Consider the following 12,532-nt stretch of genomic DNA (forward strand, 5'->3'; position numbering starts at 1 on the left):
TATTCAAGAGCATTATTCTCTTTGATTGTGTATAATTTGCATCAAATATCCTAATTTAAAGTTTTGAGATCGTGATTTGTTGTGAATGGCGTGAAACTGTTGACGAATTGACAAATTTTTTTTTTTAATTTTTTGATATTTGTAACAAATCTTTTAATTTATTTTGCCGTTGGGGAAAAAAACGATAATTATGCCAAATGTTTCTAACACACTACAGTTTCCAGAAAATTAAAGGTTAAAAAAAAAGTTAAAAAAAAAGGAGAGCTATAGAAATGGTGATGCGATGTTGGGATTTGTTTATAAAGCCAAGAGACGAAGAAGAAGAGTTCTCGATCATATACATTCTATTCCTTTTTCATTTTTTCTCTTTCGAATCATTTCTTCTTCTTCGTATATATTCTTCTCCAATTCGTTCGAATTCAGTGGTGTCGATTTTTGGGGGTTTCTGTGAATAAACTTTGGATTGCGTATGAAACGTTTCATCCACAGATTATGTAATTGATTGCTCCATCGGTGCGTTTGATGATCGATTATTCTCGTTTTCTTTGATTTTGGTGTTGCTCTGATGATGATGATGATGATGAGATTATCTCTTGATTTGATTTTATATGATCACACAAAATGTTCTCTCCTGTGCGATCTCTCGTTCAGCTCGAAACCTTTTGGTTGATCTTCAATTTTAGGCGGAATTTGTGGTTTTGTGTGCTTAGAGATGTTTGCTTGAATCTTATACACTGAGAGCCTGTGAGAATCATTTTGGTTTATATATATAAACATCTCTTTACTTCTTTTGAATCACATCATCTGTTTGTTAATCTGTGCATTATTGAAGCTTATGTACTATGTTCTTCATTGATTCTTTAGCTTAAGATTGGTCCTAGTTTATATGATCATGATCTGTTTCATCATTTTTGTTACTTCTACAAATTTTGTTGTGGACTTGTAGTAGTGATGCAGCTCAATAATCTGCTAGCTAAGTTTTTTGGAATGTGTTGGATATGTTGTTGATTCTTCTTCTCCATTTTTGTTCATTTCAGGAGACTATCAGCTCTGTTTTCTCTATCCTCAACATATATGTTGCTCCAGAAATCGGTCACATAAATTTTATGTCTCATCTCTTTAATGTGGACATCAATGGATGAACTGTGGATGCCTGTAACTTATGCTTAGTTCTTTATTATCTAGATCAAATTGATTCAGTGGTAATCCGTCTTCTTGAAAGGATTTGGTAGGTAATTGGTTGGAGTAGTGTATCTCAGATTAGTATCGATAGAGAAGGTCTTTAAGAGCTCACAGGCAGCTATATAATTGAGTAAGTGATAAGGTCCTTTGAGCATTGGAATGGGTCTGCCACACACTGCTTCAAATGAGCAAGCCCATGAAGCTTTGTCTGCTCCAAGTTGCAGCCTTTCTCAAAGTCTGCCAGTAAATGCCACTTCCTGTGATTCAGACGGTATTAACAGAGGGAACGAAGGAAGTTTCCGCTTCTCTATTGGAGAGTCTGATAGGAAAACAGCAGTGGAATCGTTGGAGTTTAGAGATGACTTATGGAGATTCCATGACACTCGGTCTGTTACCTCATTACCTGCTCACGAACCGACTTATGCAATGGATAAGGTAAATTTGAGTCGAACTGAAGTTAGAAGGATAGTTGGTTTCGAATCAAATGAAGTTAGCTCAGTGAGTAATGAATACACAAGTATTACTGTTAATCGCACTGGTGGATCTAATGAGGTAGATATTATCGGTGGATCGTTAGTCAGGAAACGGGTAAGCTCTCCTCTGAATAAGCTTTTCCCTGAGAAATTTAGAGGCGACTCGCTTGATATCAGCCATAGCAACCAACCGATGACTTCTGCTGGTCTTCCTAAAGGATTTCACATTCCTGTTGGACAAGATCATAAAAAAGCCAATATCTCTGGGAGATTGCGTCTCTTCACCACTTCTAACTGCTCTGAATGGGGGAATGACACATCACACACGGGTAAACTTTCATCGACTGTTTTCACGGATGGTCCATTGCTTGACTCTAACGATCTGCAGCCTAGTCAAGATGTACATTGCTTATATTCACCAGTACATGAAACATTTCAAGTACCTAATAAGCCATTACCATGTCATAGAAATATATCTGTCTCTCCGCCACTTTCTCTGTCACCTCTTGGGCCAAGATTTTCTGAGAGGATGAAAGCTCTTCAAGGGGGCCTAAATGGGAATATTTTCGAAGATGATGTTTGTTTAAAGAATACTGGTGAAGAAGCAGAACTCAGGACTGGTCACAGATCGTTTGATGATACTAATGGTATCCAGAGAGCCTTTTCAATGGATAGAGCTATTGAATCAGTTCCTACATCTCCATGTAAAAGGTTTAGTAGAAGCTTGAGTGGACGTCCCATTCAAAGGTCATTGGTTGGTTCTTTTGAAGAGTCCCTCTTTTCAGGAAGATTATCTTATGGGCAAGCTAATCAGGTCTCACTCTACCAAAACCCATGAAACTCACAAAACCTCGAAGCAAAAACTCTTTGTTGTTAAAAACATTAAACATTTAAGATTTGACTCACTTACTCTCGTTTTGTTTTGTTCTTTGCAGAAGATCGACGGTTTTCTTGCCATTCTTAGTATAGCTGGTGGAAACATCTCTCCAAAATCACAGAAGCTTCCATTCTCAGTAACAAGTGTTGGTGATGATTGCTTCTTACTATACTATGCCTCCATAGATCTCTCTGGAGGATCATTGCCAAGCAAATTATGGGGTCAGAAATTGAAAACCAACCAAAACAAGTCTGATGCTCAGACCATTAATAAACGTCTTCGGATTCCTATGAAGGGTCGGATCCAACTGGTACCCACTTGTCTCTTTGCCTATTTTTCTTAAGAAAATTTCTCTTCATAATGTAATAAGATCACTGGATAACAAATTTATGATAGGAGCTTCTCTGTTTTGCAGGTTCTGAGTAACCCTGAAAAGACACCTCTACACACTTTCCTTTGTAACTATGACTTAACTGATATGCCACACGGTACAAAGGTAACATCAAAAACCTTCCTCCCCTTGTTTCATTCATTTGCTATCATCCCGTTTTAGATTTCGATTGTTGCTTGCGTTTACATACATTTAGTGTATATTTTTTCAATGAACCATTAGCCTTAAGCAAACTCGATTTTCAAAATTTACACAAAATCGGTTATGTACTAATTCAATATTTGATCGAATTCTTGTGTCATGGTCAGACCTTCCTGCGCCAAAAGGTTACTCTGGCCTCCTCTGTTCCGACCAAAGCCAAAAAATCTGCAAATAAAGGTAGTGAAGGATCCGAGTTAGTGGATGAATTGCATTCGCCGAATGAGTGTGGGAACAAGAATTGTCGTGAGACGTACAGAGAAACAGGACAACGCTGTTCAAAGTCTGGAGTCTTACGCTACGCACTTCATCTTAAATTTATTTGCCCTTTACGCAAGAAAGCCTCCAAATTAGGTCAGAAGAAAAGCTTGGATGCAGGAGATGATGGAGAGCGGAGATTCTATTTATATAATGAATTGAGAGTTGTGTTTCCTCAACGCCACACAGATTCTGATGAAGGAAAGGTATGTTAGAACAATTTGAGAAATTTATTCAAATTCATTTGGTATAGAGCTATTTGAACGCAAACGCAAAACGCTGATGTTGCTTTTGAAATTGCAGTTGAATGTGGAGTATCATTACCCAGAAAATCCAAGATACTTCGACGTGTAACCAATTGAATTTCTGCTTCCTAAACCGTTTTTCTGTTTTAGTTTTTGTTAGAAGAAAATAAAAGAATGTTGTACATAAAATAGAGAATAATCATATCTATATTGCCCATTAGCAGCTATAATGCTCCTTCAAGCAGCCATACTGTCTATGCTTCTTACCTATTAAAGCAAACCACAATGGGTTTCGCACTTTCTGCTGGAAGGAGAAAGCTTAAGTTATATATACCAACCATTTTTTACAATAACACACCCAAATCTACGTGTTTAATCACCACAGTTAAATAAGATATCTTGTAGATAGAGCTACAACACAGTAACTAAATTTAATGATTTCGGAGATCGAAGGTTGGGATTTGGGAAGAGAAACCATGAGTGAGGTAATAGAGGGACCTCGGCAAAATGTTTCTGTAAGGATCAGTTTCTCTTTTGATTTTCAAATAGTTCATACATCTTTCTACCTCAGACTTGACCTGCAAGTAAACCTCATGAGCTTTCTCTTTATTGTTTAGCTCTTTCTCTCTACCTTCTGTGTCTATTGGTTTCCCAAAGTATGCGTAAAACCGTCCCGGGATCTTTGGAACTATTCCAGGTAGATGTAAATCTTGTTTTCCCAATTCGCCTTCTTCATCGTTCCTAACCATATATTATCATCACTATATTATCAAATGTTTTATCAGGTTCATGTGACTTTATCTAACAGAGTCGATAAAAATCATACCTCAAGTTAACAGAGTCTTGTGTTATCTCTTCTATAAGATTCTTCAAGAAAGGGATCTTCATTTGATCATCATAATCTAAAACCATCTGAATACATTCCATTATTGTACAAAGGAGTTACTCCAAATCCGATTGAAGCAAAAGGAGTTTTAAGACGATTTTAACTTTTAAGAATGCATTTGATCATTGTAATCCATGACCATCTATGAATCTTCCATTGCTCAAACGAGTTAACTCAAAACCCAATTGAAACAAAATGAGTTTTAAGAATGCAGGTGTTGAAAGTAGAACGGAAAAGAGATTTTTTTGCTTACTTCACAAAGATCATCTTCTCCAACAACTCCAAAAGGAATGATTTTTGCTCCAAATTTAGATGCTATCCTTACAAACTCCGAATGTTCTGGCCAAAATAACTTGTATTCTTCACCCTGTTATAAAATGTGTCTTTAGATATAAAGCCTCAAAAATTAAAATGAAGGAAAATATGGAAAATACATAATCACCTTTCTGTGCAAAGCTTCACGAACACCCCCAGGGTACAAAGCCACGTGAGCCTTTGAACGAAGTAGTTTGTAGAAATTCATTCCCGAGACGGGAACTGCGCCTATAATCCTAAATAAGTCGTACAGCTGCATGTCAGGGAGTTTTGAGCCAGTTTTTTTGGTAAACATCAATGGATGTGCCAGTCCTCGCAATAGAATGTTCCTTTCTTTCAAAAAATGAAGTGCTATTGCATGCAACTCCATACCAAGCAACATGTGATTGCCAACATACAGAACCGGTCCCTCTGAAGGTATTCCTGCAAGCGATCTTACCACTGCACCATTCTTTAGAGTTGAAAGAAAGACTGGGGAGGTAACAGCAGTTAGCAATCTGGACCAGAGAAATTAAAAAAGAATACTACTTCAGTATGTGCTTATGGTAGCAGAAGCAAATATTCTATTCTAGCTAAGTTACTATACAAAATATTTTCAAGAAATCATTTGACAGAGAAATTAGAAAAGTGATAACATCTATGACGCACAGATATTAATGTGATAAGTGAGTCATTTTACCTTTGTGATTCTTCATACTCTTTAAACTCAAATGGGGTAGGCAGAATGTAATCCGAAATGTAATCAAGTGACTTCCCACGGCGATAATAATACGCACGCTTGATGATACTCACCAGATCTACTCCATCCTCCTGACATGACATCAAATAGATCAATCGAACTATATGCTAATTAACCAAACATAATCTGAAAGTTTTTCTGTGCCAAATCTGATGCAAGAAGTTTCTATTGGCTATAAACTCGTAGAGACTAGATTTGCTTGTGAATTTATTAAATAGGAGTCATTTACACAGGGAAAACTTCTTGCATCAGGAGAAAGGGCTCCTTACCAAGAAGAGGAACTGTCCATTATTCTCAAGCTCACGAACTTCACATCTTGGCAATGCACCACGGAGTCTTTCAATGTCTTCCTTGTTCATTAACCATTGATCACGTCCACTGCAATAACACAGGCTTATTAAATCTACACAACTCAGCTTCCAATTAACTAAACTCATTAAAAAAAAATAGATCACTGAACTTCCACTTATATTCAGAGCAGAGAAGTTTACTAGTGTATTAACCTCAGAAGTATCAGTGTTTGGGCGTTGACTGTGTCCATCTGAGAATTAGCAGACGCTGAAGCAGACTTAAGCAATTGAAGCTTCCATAGAAGTGTGTCCTTGGGAAAGATTCTAATCAGAGTCTGTAAATAATTTGTTTCCGTGAGTTTATCTCATGACTAGAGAAAGTAAAATCGAAACAACAAAATGAAGAACAACCAAGAGCACATTACTAGTTAAATAATATGAACTGCAAGACAAACAACATGCTAATCATTTGTTCTCCTAAGATAGAGTCTTACAGGCAGATTAGATGAAGTTGCAAAGAAGTCTCCTAATAGCCCTCTACCCATCTGCGCGGCATCATTTTCATTGAGCATAGTCTCGAACATTTCTGTCAATGGGGAAGCTATGTAATAAAACAGTTAGCCCTGACTTTGAAGCAAGACCTTACACTGAAACCCATCTTTGAGACAGAATTTTATAAGGCACAGTCTTTGCGTCTAATTTTTTTTTGCTTTACACCGATATACAAAGGGTTGAAACTTCACCTTGGTAAAACCCAAAATTCTCTGTTATCAAGCCGGGAACTCCGTCAGGCAAAATTTCCAGTAGGGCCAATACAGGTTGCAACATTAAGTTGGTAAAACGTGTGACTGCATCAAACAGAGTGTATTATGAGCACAAGATGTATACACTCCATGAGATCTACCCACACAAATCCCCCAAAAAAAGAATAACTCTTTTAGCATGATTAGAATTATGCTTTACCAGCAAAGGTTATATAATAAAGTGTGCGCTTTGCTCATAACACTTTTCTGAGCTTGCAACAATGTGGTTTCATAAATGGCCTAATAAATCTTAGGAAACAAAAAAAAAACACACACACAATAACGGTTTCAATTCTCAATGATCCAGAAAAAACGAGTAGTCTTGTTGTACCTGGATTAGCCAGAATCAAGACAAGATCAATGTCAGGGTTACTGGCTGCAACATCCAGAGCAAGAGAAGCTCCAATAGATTCTCCAACTATATAAATGGGTCTATTTGGGAAACGGTAGTGCTCTGACCTAACTGTCTTCTCAATGAGCTTCCCAATATCTGAAAACAACAGTAAGATTTTCACCAACATAAGATTACAAAACGCTAATGCGACTTCAGATAATGCTTAAGAAGCACCTCGAGCAGGAGTACGATCTTTTACTGGAAAGTGAAGGCACCATATGTCAAATATCCTATGATCAATAAAGATAATGAGATCATCAACAAAGAGTACATCACTAGATCTCTACTTCTCTTTCTAAAGTAACAGGAGCTGTGCACAATGAAGAGCCTATCTCAAGCTCGAAGGCAATAAATAAGATTGAATCAAACAAGACTTACTCTCCAAGCCTCTTATGCTGGCGAATGAGCCCTAATCCAGTTCCATCGATCCCTGAAATTTTGAAAAACTAGTTTTCAACAACAATTCCCCTTCAGCCCAATCAGAATAACGAAATCAATTAAAGGAAATATCTATTTCCAGCCCTAAATTGAAAGAAACAGACCAGGTAAGTAGAGAAGAAGAGGAGATTCAGGAGCACGTGCGCCACATTCCAACGGTGAGAACCACCGTGGCGGACCACCATCTCCGCCGTCTGAATTAACGAAATCTCCAGCTTCCGTTAAAAAATCCGTCAAACTCTTCCGTTCCTCAGGCCGTACTTCCTCTGTATACGAATACGGATTCACCGTCACCTTCAACTTCCCGCCGATTCCGAATTTCGGATTCGTAAGTCGTTGGGTTGAATTCGAGTAGAGAAAATGGAGATTATAAGCCTTTGTCGAAGCTGAGGAGAAGAAGGTGGGAGAGGTTCCATCAGTGAAACGAACAGTAGTAGTAGTAATAATCGCCATAGACGATCAGAGAAAGTTGGAAGAAGGTTTTTGTTGTTTAGCTTCTTCATCTCTGATAGGTCGAACACGACAAGCTCGTGCACACGAGAAAAACGATTATAATATGCCACGTTGATTTTTTCAGTTTGAATATTTTCAAATTTGATAAATTTGCTTAAATTAAACACGACAAGCTGGTTCGGTTTGGTTAAACCAAATCTGGGTTAGTTTAACTATTTATTAATAAAACTAACCTCGAATATTACACAGTTTATTGTACATTGCAATATTCTTCACCCAACACTCCCAAAAGTTACTCAATTCTATTAAAATAGAAAATAGTCAAAATACACAAACCTTCAAGGCTTCAACGTAAACGTTCTAGATATGTTGTAAGAACACAAACTTGCATGAATTTTTAACATAACACCCCGAACTTACTCAATTTCTACATCAACAGCCTTGTACTTTTAGAAGTTACAATAACATATCCAAATTCCACAAAGTTAATTAAGTCACAAATCCAGTAACTAAAATTATTGATTTCGGAGGTCAAAGGTTGGGACTTGGGAAGAGAAACCATGTGAGAAGTGATAGAGGGACCTCGCTAAAATGTTTCTATAAGGATCACCTTCTCTTTTGATCTTCAAATAGGTCATACATCTTTCTACCTCAGACTTGACCTGCAAGTAAACCTCATGAGCTTTCTCTTTATCATTTAGCTCGTCCTCTCTACCTTCTGTGTAAATTGGTTTCCCAAAGTATACGTAAAACCGTCCCGGCATCTTGGGAACTATTCCAGGCATATGCAAATCTTGGTTTCCTACTTCTCCTTCTTCACCGTTCCTAAACATATATTATCATCATTCCAATGTTATATAACATTCATATAATTACATTTAACAGAGAGTCGAAAACAAAACAAAGAAACAAAAACTAAATACCTCAAGTAAGTAGAGTCTTGTGATAACTCTTTTATAAGATTCTTCAGGAAAGGGATCTTCATTTGATCATTGTAATCGAAGACCACCTGAGAATCAATTCCATTTTTCAAAAGAGTTTTAAAGAATTCCAGATACTGAAACGAAAACGAAGAAGAAGAGATTTTGCTTACTTCACAGAGATCATCTTCACCAACAACCCCAAAAGGAATGATTTTTGTTCCAAATTTAGATGCGGTCCTTACAAACTCTGAATGTTCTGGCCAAAACAACTTGTATACTTCACCCTGTAGAAATGTGTCATTCTATGTAACGCTTCAAAGTTAAAACGAAGGCCAAATATGAGATATCTAATCATTACCTTTCTGTGCAAAGCTTCACGGACACCTCCAGGATACAAAACCACATGAGCCTTTGAGCGAAGTAGTTTATAGAAATTGATATTTGAGACAGGAACTGCGCCTATCATCCTAACTGAGTCGAACATATGCATATCAGGGAGTTTTGAGCCATATTTTTTGGCAAACATCACTGGATGTGCAAGTCCTCGCAACAGAATGTTCTTTTCTTTCAGGAAATGAATTGCTGCTGGACGCAATTCGGTACCAAGCAACATGTGATTGCCAACATAGAGAACCGGTCCCTCTGAAGGTATTCCCGCAAGTGATCTTACTACTGTACCGTTATCTAGAGTTGAGAGAAAGACTGGGGAGGTTATAGCAGTTAGCAATCTGGACCAGAAAAATAATAACAGCACTTCAGTATTTGCTTACAGTAGCAGAAGGAAATATCCTATTCTAGCTAAGTAGTACTATACAAATATTTTCACTACATCTAAGTCAAGAAAGCGTATTACACAGAGGATATTCATTTTACCTTTGTGATTCTTCATACTCTTTGAGCTCAAATGGGGTAGGCAGAATGAAATCAGAAACGTAATCAAGCAATTTTCCACGGCGATAATAATAAGTACACTTGATGATAGTCACCAGATCTACCCCATCCTCCTGACATGACATAAAATTATCAATCTGAAAGTTTGCTGAGCTAACTACTAGTTATAAACAGATACAAGAAAAACTTTCTTACATCAGGAAAAAGAGCACCTTACCAAAAAGAGAAGCTGTCCGTAATTCTCGAACTTACGGACTTCACAATTCGGCAATGTACAATGGAGTTTCTCAATGTCTTCCTTGTTTAGTAACCACTGATCGCGTCCACTGCAATATACAGTCTTATTAAAGCTACAACTCAGCTGCCAGCTAAGAAATTTTTTGACGAAAAAAGAGATCGCTGAACTTCTACTTATTGAAGCAGGGAAGTTTACAAGTTTATTAACCTCAAAAGTATAAGTGTTTGGGCTTTGACTGTGTACATGTGAGACTTAGCAGATGCTGAAGCAGACTTAAGCAGTTGAAGCTTCCATAGAAGTGTGTCCTTTGGAAAGATCCTAGCCAGAGTCTGTAAGAAATTTGTTTTCGTGAGTTAATCACATGAAAACATAGCTGAAACAACAAAATGAAGAACAAACAAGAGCACATTACTAGTTTAACTCTATAATCAGCAAGACAAACATGCATCTATCATTTGCTTTTCTAAAACAAAGTCTTACCGGCAGGTTAACTGAAGTTGCAAAGAGGTCTCCTAATAGCCCTCCACCGATCTGTGCGGCATCAGTTTCATTCAGCATAGTCTCGAACATTGCTGCAAACGGATAACCTATATAATAGGAACACAGTTAGCTGTGATTTGAACCAAATCCTGACACTGGAAACCCATCTTGGAGATCGAATAAATAAAGAAGTCTCTGCATCTCATTTGTCTTCGACTGGAAGATATACAAGGAGTTGAAAGTTCACCTTGTTCAAACCGAAAATTCTCCTCCAGGAAGCTGGGAACTCCGTCTGGCAAAATTTCCAATAGACTCGATAAAGGTTGCAACATGAAGTTGTTGACACGTGTGACTGCAACAAACAAAACGACACGCTTAAATCATAAAGTACGTAATTTTCTCATGACACATATTTGAGCTTGAACCATCGTTCTTACATAACTTTGGCCTAGAATATCTAGAGAAACACAATAAAGGATCTCAATGATCCAGAAAAAACGAGTCTTGCTTTACCTGGATTAGCTAGAATCAAGACAAGATCAATGTCAGGGTTACTGGCTGCAACATCTAGAGCAAGACAAGCTCCAATAGATTCTCCAACTATGTATATGGGTCTCTTTGGTAAACGGAAGTACTCTGACCTAACTGTTCTCTCAATGAGCTTCACAAGATCTGAAAACAACAGCAAGAGTTTCATCCACATAACATTAATCCATTTGGTTTGGGATCCGTACTGAAACAACAGAGAATGCTGACAAAGAAGCACCTCGAGCAGGGGTACGATCAGTGACTGGAAAGTGAAGGCACCATATGTCAAATATCCTATGATCAAAAAGATAATGAGATCGTAAACAAAGAGTATTCAGTAGATTCCTTCTTCTTTTGAAGTCATTTTGTACTACTTATTGATAAATCGAAGTTTTTTAAACATTGAAACAGGACCTGTGCACAATGGAGAGCTTATCTTAGGCTCTAAGGTAATAAAGAAGATTGAATCAAACAAGACTTACTCTCCAAGCCTCTTATGCTGGCGAATGAGCCCTAATCCAGTACCATCGATCCCTACAATGTTGAATTCTTAGTTTTGTTAACTTCCATTGTTCCAATCAGAATAACGAATCAATCAAACGAGAATTGATTTCAGCCCTAAATTGAAAGGACGAACCAGGTAAGTAGAGAAGAAGAGGAGATTCTGGAGCGCGTGCGCCACATTCCAAGGGAGAGAACCACCGAGGTGGACCACCATCTCCGCCGTCAGATCTAACGAAATCTCTAGCTTCCACCAAAAAATCCGTCAAACTCTTCCGCTCTTCGGGCTGCGCCGCCTCCGTGTACGTATATGGATTCACCGTTGCCGTCACCTTCGGTCCGTTCCGTAGACGTCCATCGATTCCGAATTTCGGGTTCGTAAACCGATCATGCGCGACGGAGGTCAGTCGTCGGACTGAATTCCGGTAGAAAAAAGCAGTGGGGTAGATTCCATCGGCGATACAGAGTGTGGGAACCGCCATCGATCAGAAAAATCCGAGATCGAGAGAAGAACGATTTCGTAGTTGAACTTCTTCATCTTCAAGAGGTGGAACGAACACAAGAAGCTCGTGTACACGAGAAAACAGCAGTGACTACTCCGCCATTCTTTTATCGAGGGTCCGCATTTCTGTTTGAATTTTAAAATCAATTTAGATGCTGCTGTTGGAATTTGGCACGGTTTAAATTTAGGGTAACTTATGACTGTTAATATTATAATTTATATTATTTTATATTTTAGAAATATAAATATCAAAATATATATTTTTTTTTTGACATTAGCTTTTGTATTAGATATTTGTTGTAACATGGTCACGATGTAAATTATTAACAATTAGAAAGGGAACATAAGAATCGATGAAAAAAAAGAAGAAGAGAGGGAACGTAAGAATGAAAGTAAAAGCTATAATTATTAGGTAATCCATATCTGGCTAGTGTATCTACAGTCTTGTTGGAGAATGTTGGATCTATGCTAAAACAAAAACTGACATTTTTTCTTGGCATTGGTTTTCGGGTGTAAAAACCTATATT

The 12,532-nt window shown here is 37.7% G+C and overlaps 4 protein-coding genes across 10 annotated transcripts; 1 reads left to right on the forward strand and 3 right to left on the reverse strand.

Annotated features, from left to right (window-relative positions):
- Nucleotides 1–213: 213 nt before the first annotated feature.
- On the forward strand, nt 214–4,108 carry AT5G41110 (meiosis chromosome segregation family protein; the record flags this gene model as incomplete). 3 transcript variants are annotated; one of them, NM_123476.5, is made up of 6 exons in its annotated part: nt 214–513; nt 1,038–2,469; nt 2,591–2,842; nt 2,948–3,028; nt 3,232–3,585; nt 3,683–4,108. In NM_123476.5, 5 exons carry the CDS (start codon nt 1,342–1,344, stop codon nt 3,731–3,733), a joined length of 1,866 nt encoding a protein of 621 aa, NP_198927.1. In that variant the 3' UTR covers nt 3,734–4,108. The 3 variants fall into 3 exon arrangements, with proteins under 3 accessions (NP_198927.1, NP_001332177.1, NP_001332176.1); NM_001344382.1 differs by lacking the exon at nt 214–513 and having other exon boundaries at nt 1,342–2,469; nt 3,683–3,880; NM_001344383.1 differs by lacking the exon at nt 214–513 and having other exon boundaries at nt 1,342–2,469; nt 2,929–3,028; nt 3,683–3,849.
- On the reverse strand, nt 1,197–1,337 carry AT5G41109 (uncharacterized protein; the record flags this gene model as incomplete). The annotated part of the gene is made up of 1 exon (NM_001125876.1): nt 1,197–1,337. The coding sequence occupies one exon, from the start codon at nt 1,335–1,337 to the stop codon at nt 1,197–1,199; it is 141 nt and encodes a 46-aa protein (NP_001119348.1).
- AT5G41120 (Esterase/lipase/thioesterase family protein) lies at nt 3,838–7,997 on the reverse strand. 3 transcript variants are annotated; one of them, NM_123477.5, is made up of 13 exons: nt 7,594–7,997; nt 7,430–7,481; nt 7,226–7,281; nt 6,989–7,147; nt 6,598–6,702; nt 6,349–6,440; nt 6,068–6,189; nt 5,834–5,942; nt 5,505–5,635; nt 4,953–5,322; nt 4,764–4,877; nt 4,451–4,536; nt 3,838–4,365 (listed from the first exon to the last, which is right to left on the reverse strand). In NM_123477.5, the coding sequence occupies exons 1-13, from the start codon at nt 7,940–7,942 to the stop codon at nt 4,056–4,058; spliced, it is 2,055 nt and encodes a 684-aa protein (NP_198928.2). In that variant the 5' UTR covers nt 7,943–7,997; the 3' UTR covers nt 3,838–4,055. The 3 variants fall into 3 exon arrangements, with proteins under 3 accessions (NP_198928.2, NP_001331275.1, NP_001331274.1); NM_001344385.1 differs by having other exon boundaries at nt 6,349–6,455; NM_001344384.1 differs by having other exon boundaries at nt 6,349–6,455; nt 7,430–7,497.
- A 220-nt stretch (nt 7,998–8,217) lies between these two features.
- AT5G41130 (Esterase/lipase/thioesterase family protein) lies at nt 8,218–12,176 on the reverse strand. 3 transcript variants are annotated; one of them, NM_123478.4, is made up of 13 exons: nt 11,640–12,176; nt 11,485–11,536; nt 11,241–11,296; nt 10,988–11,146; nt 10,722–10,826; nt 10,475–10,581; nt 10,202–10,323; nt 9,974–10,082; nt 9,739–9,869; nt 9,224–9,593; nt 9,036–9,149; nt 8,866–8,951; nt 8,218–8,767 (listed from the first exon to the last, which is right to left on the reverse strand). In NM_123478.4, exons 1-13 carry the CDS (start codon nt 11,983–11,985, stop codon nt 8,458–8,460), a joined length of 2,067 nt encoding a protein of 688 aa, NP_198929.2. In that variant the 5' UTR covers nt 11,986–12,176; the 3' UTR covers nt 8,218–8,457. The 3 variants fall into 3 exon arrangements, with proteins under 3 accessions (NP_198929.2, NP_001332730.1, NP_001190445.1); NM_001203516.2 differs by having other exon boundaries at nt 8,298–8,767; nt 10,475–10,525; nt 10,597–10,826; nt 11,640–12,104; NM_001344386.1 differs by having other exon boundaries at nt 8,866–9,149.
- Between the last annotated feature and the right edge of the window lie 356 nt (nt 12,177–12,532).

The sequence above is a fragment of the Arabidopsis thaliana genome, chromosome 5, assembly GCF_000001735.4.
Source record: "Arabidopsis thaliana chromosome 5, partial sequence".
Classification (NCBI taxonomy): domain Eukaryota; kingdom Viridiplantae; phylum Streptophyta; class Magnoliopsida; order Brassicales; family Brassicaceae; genus Arabidopsis; species Arabidopsis thaliana.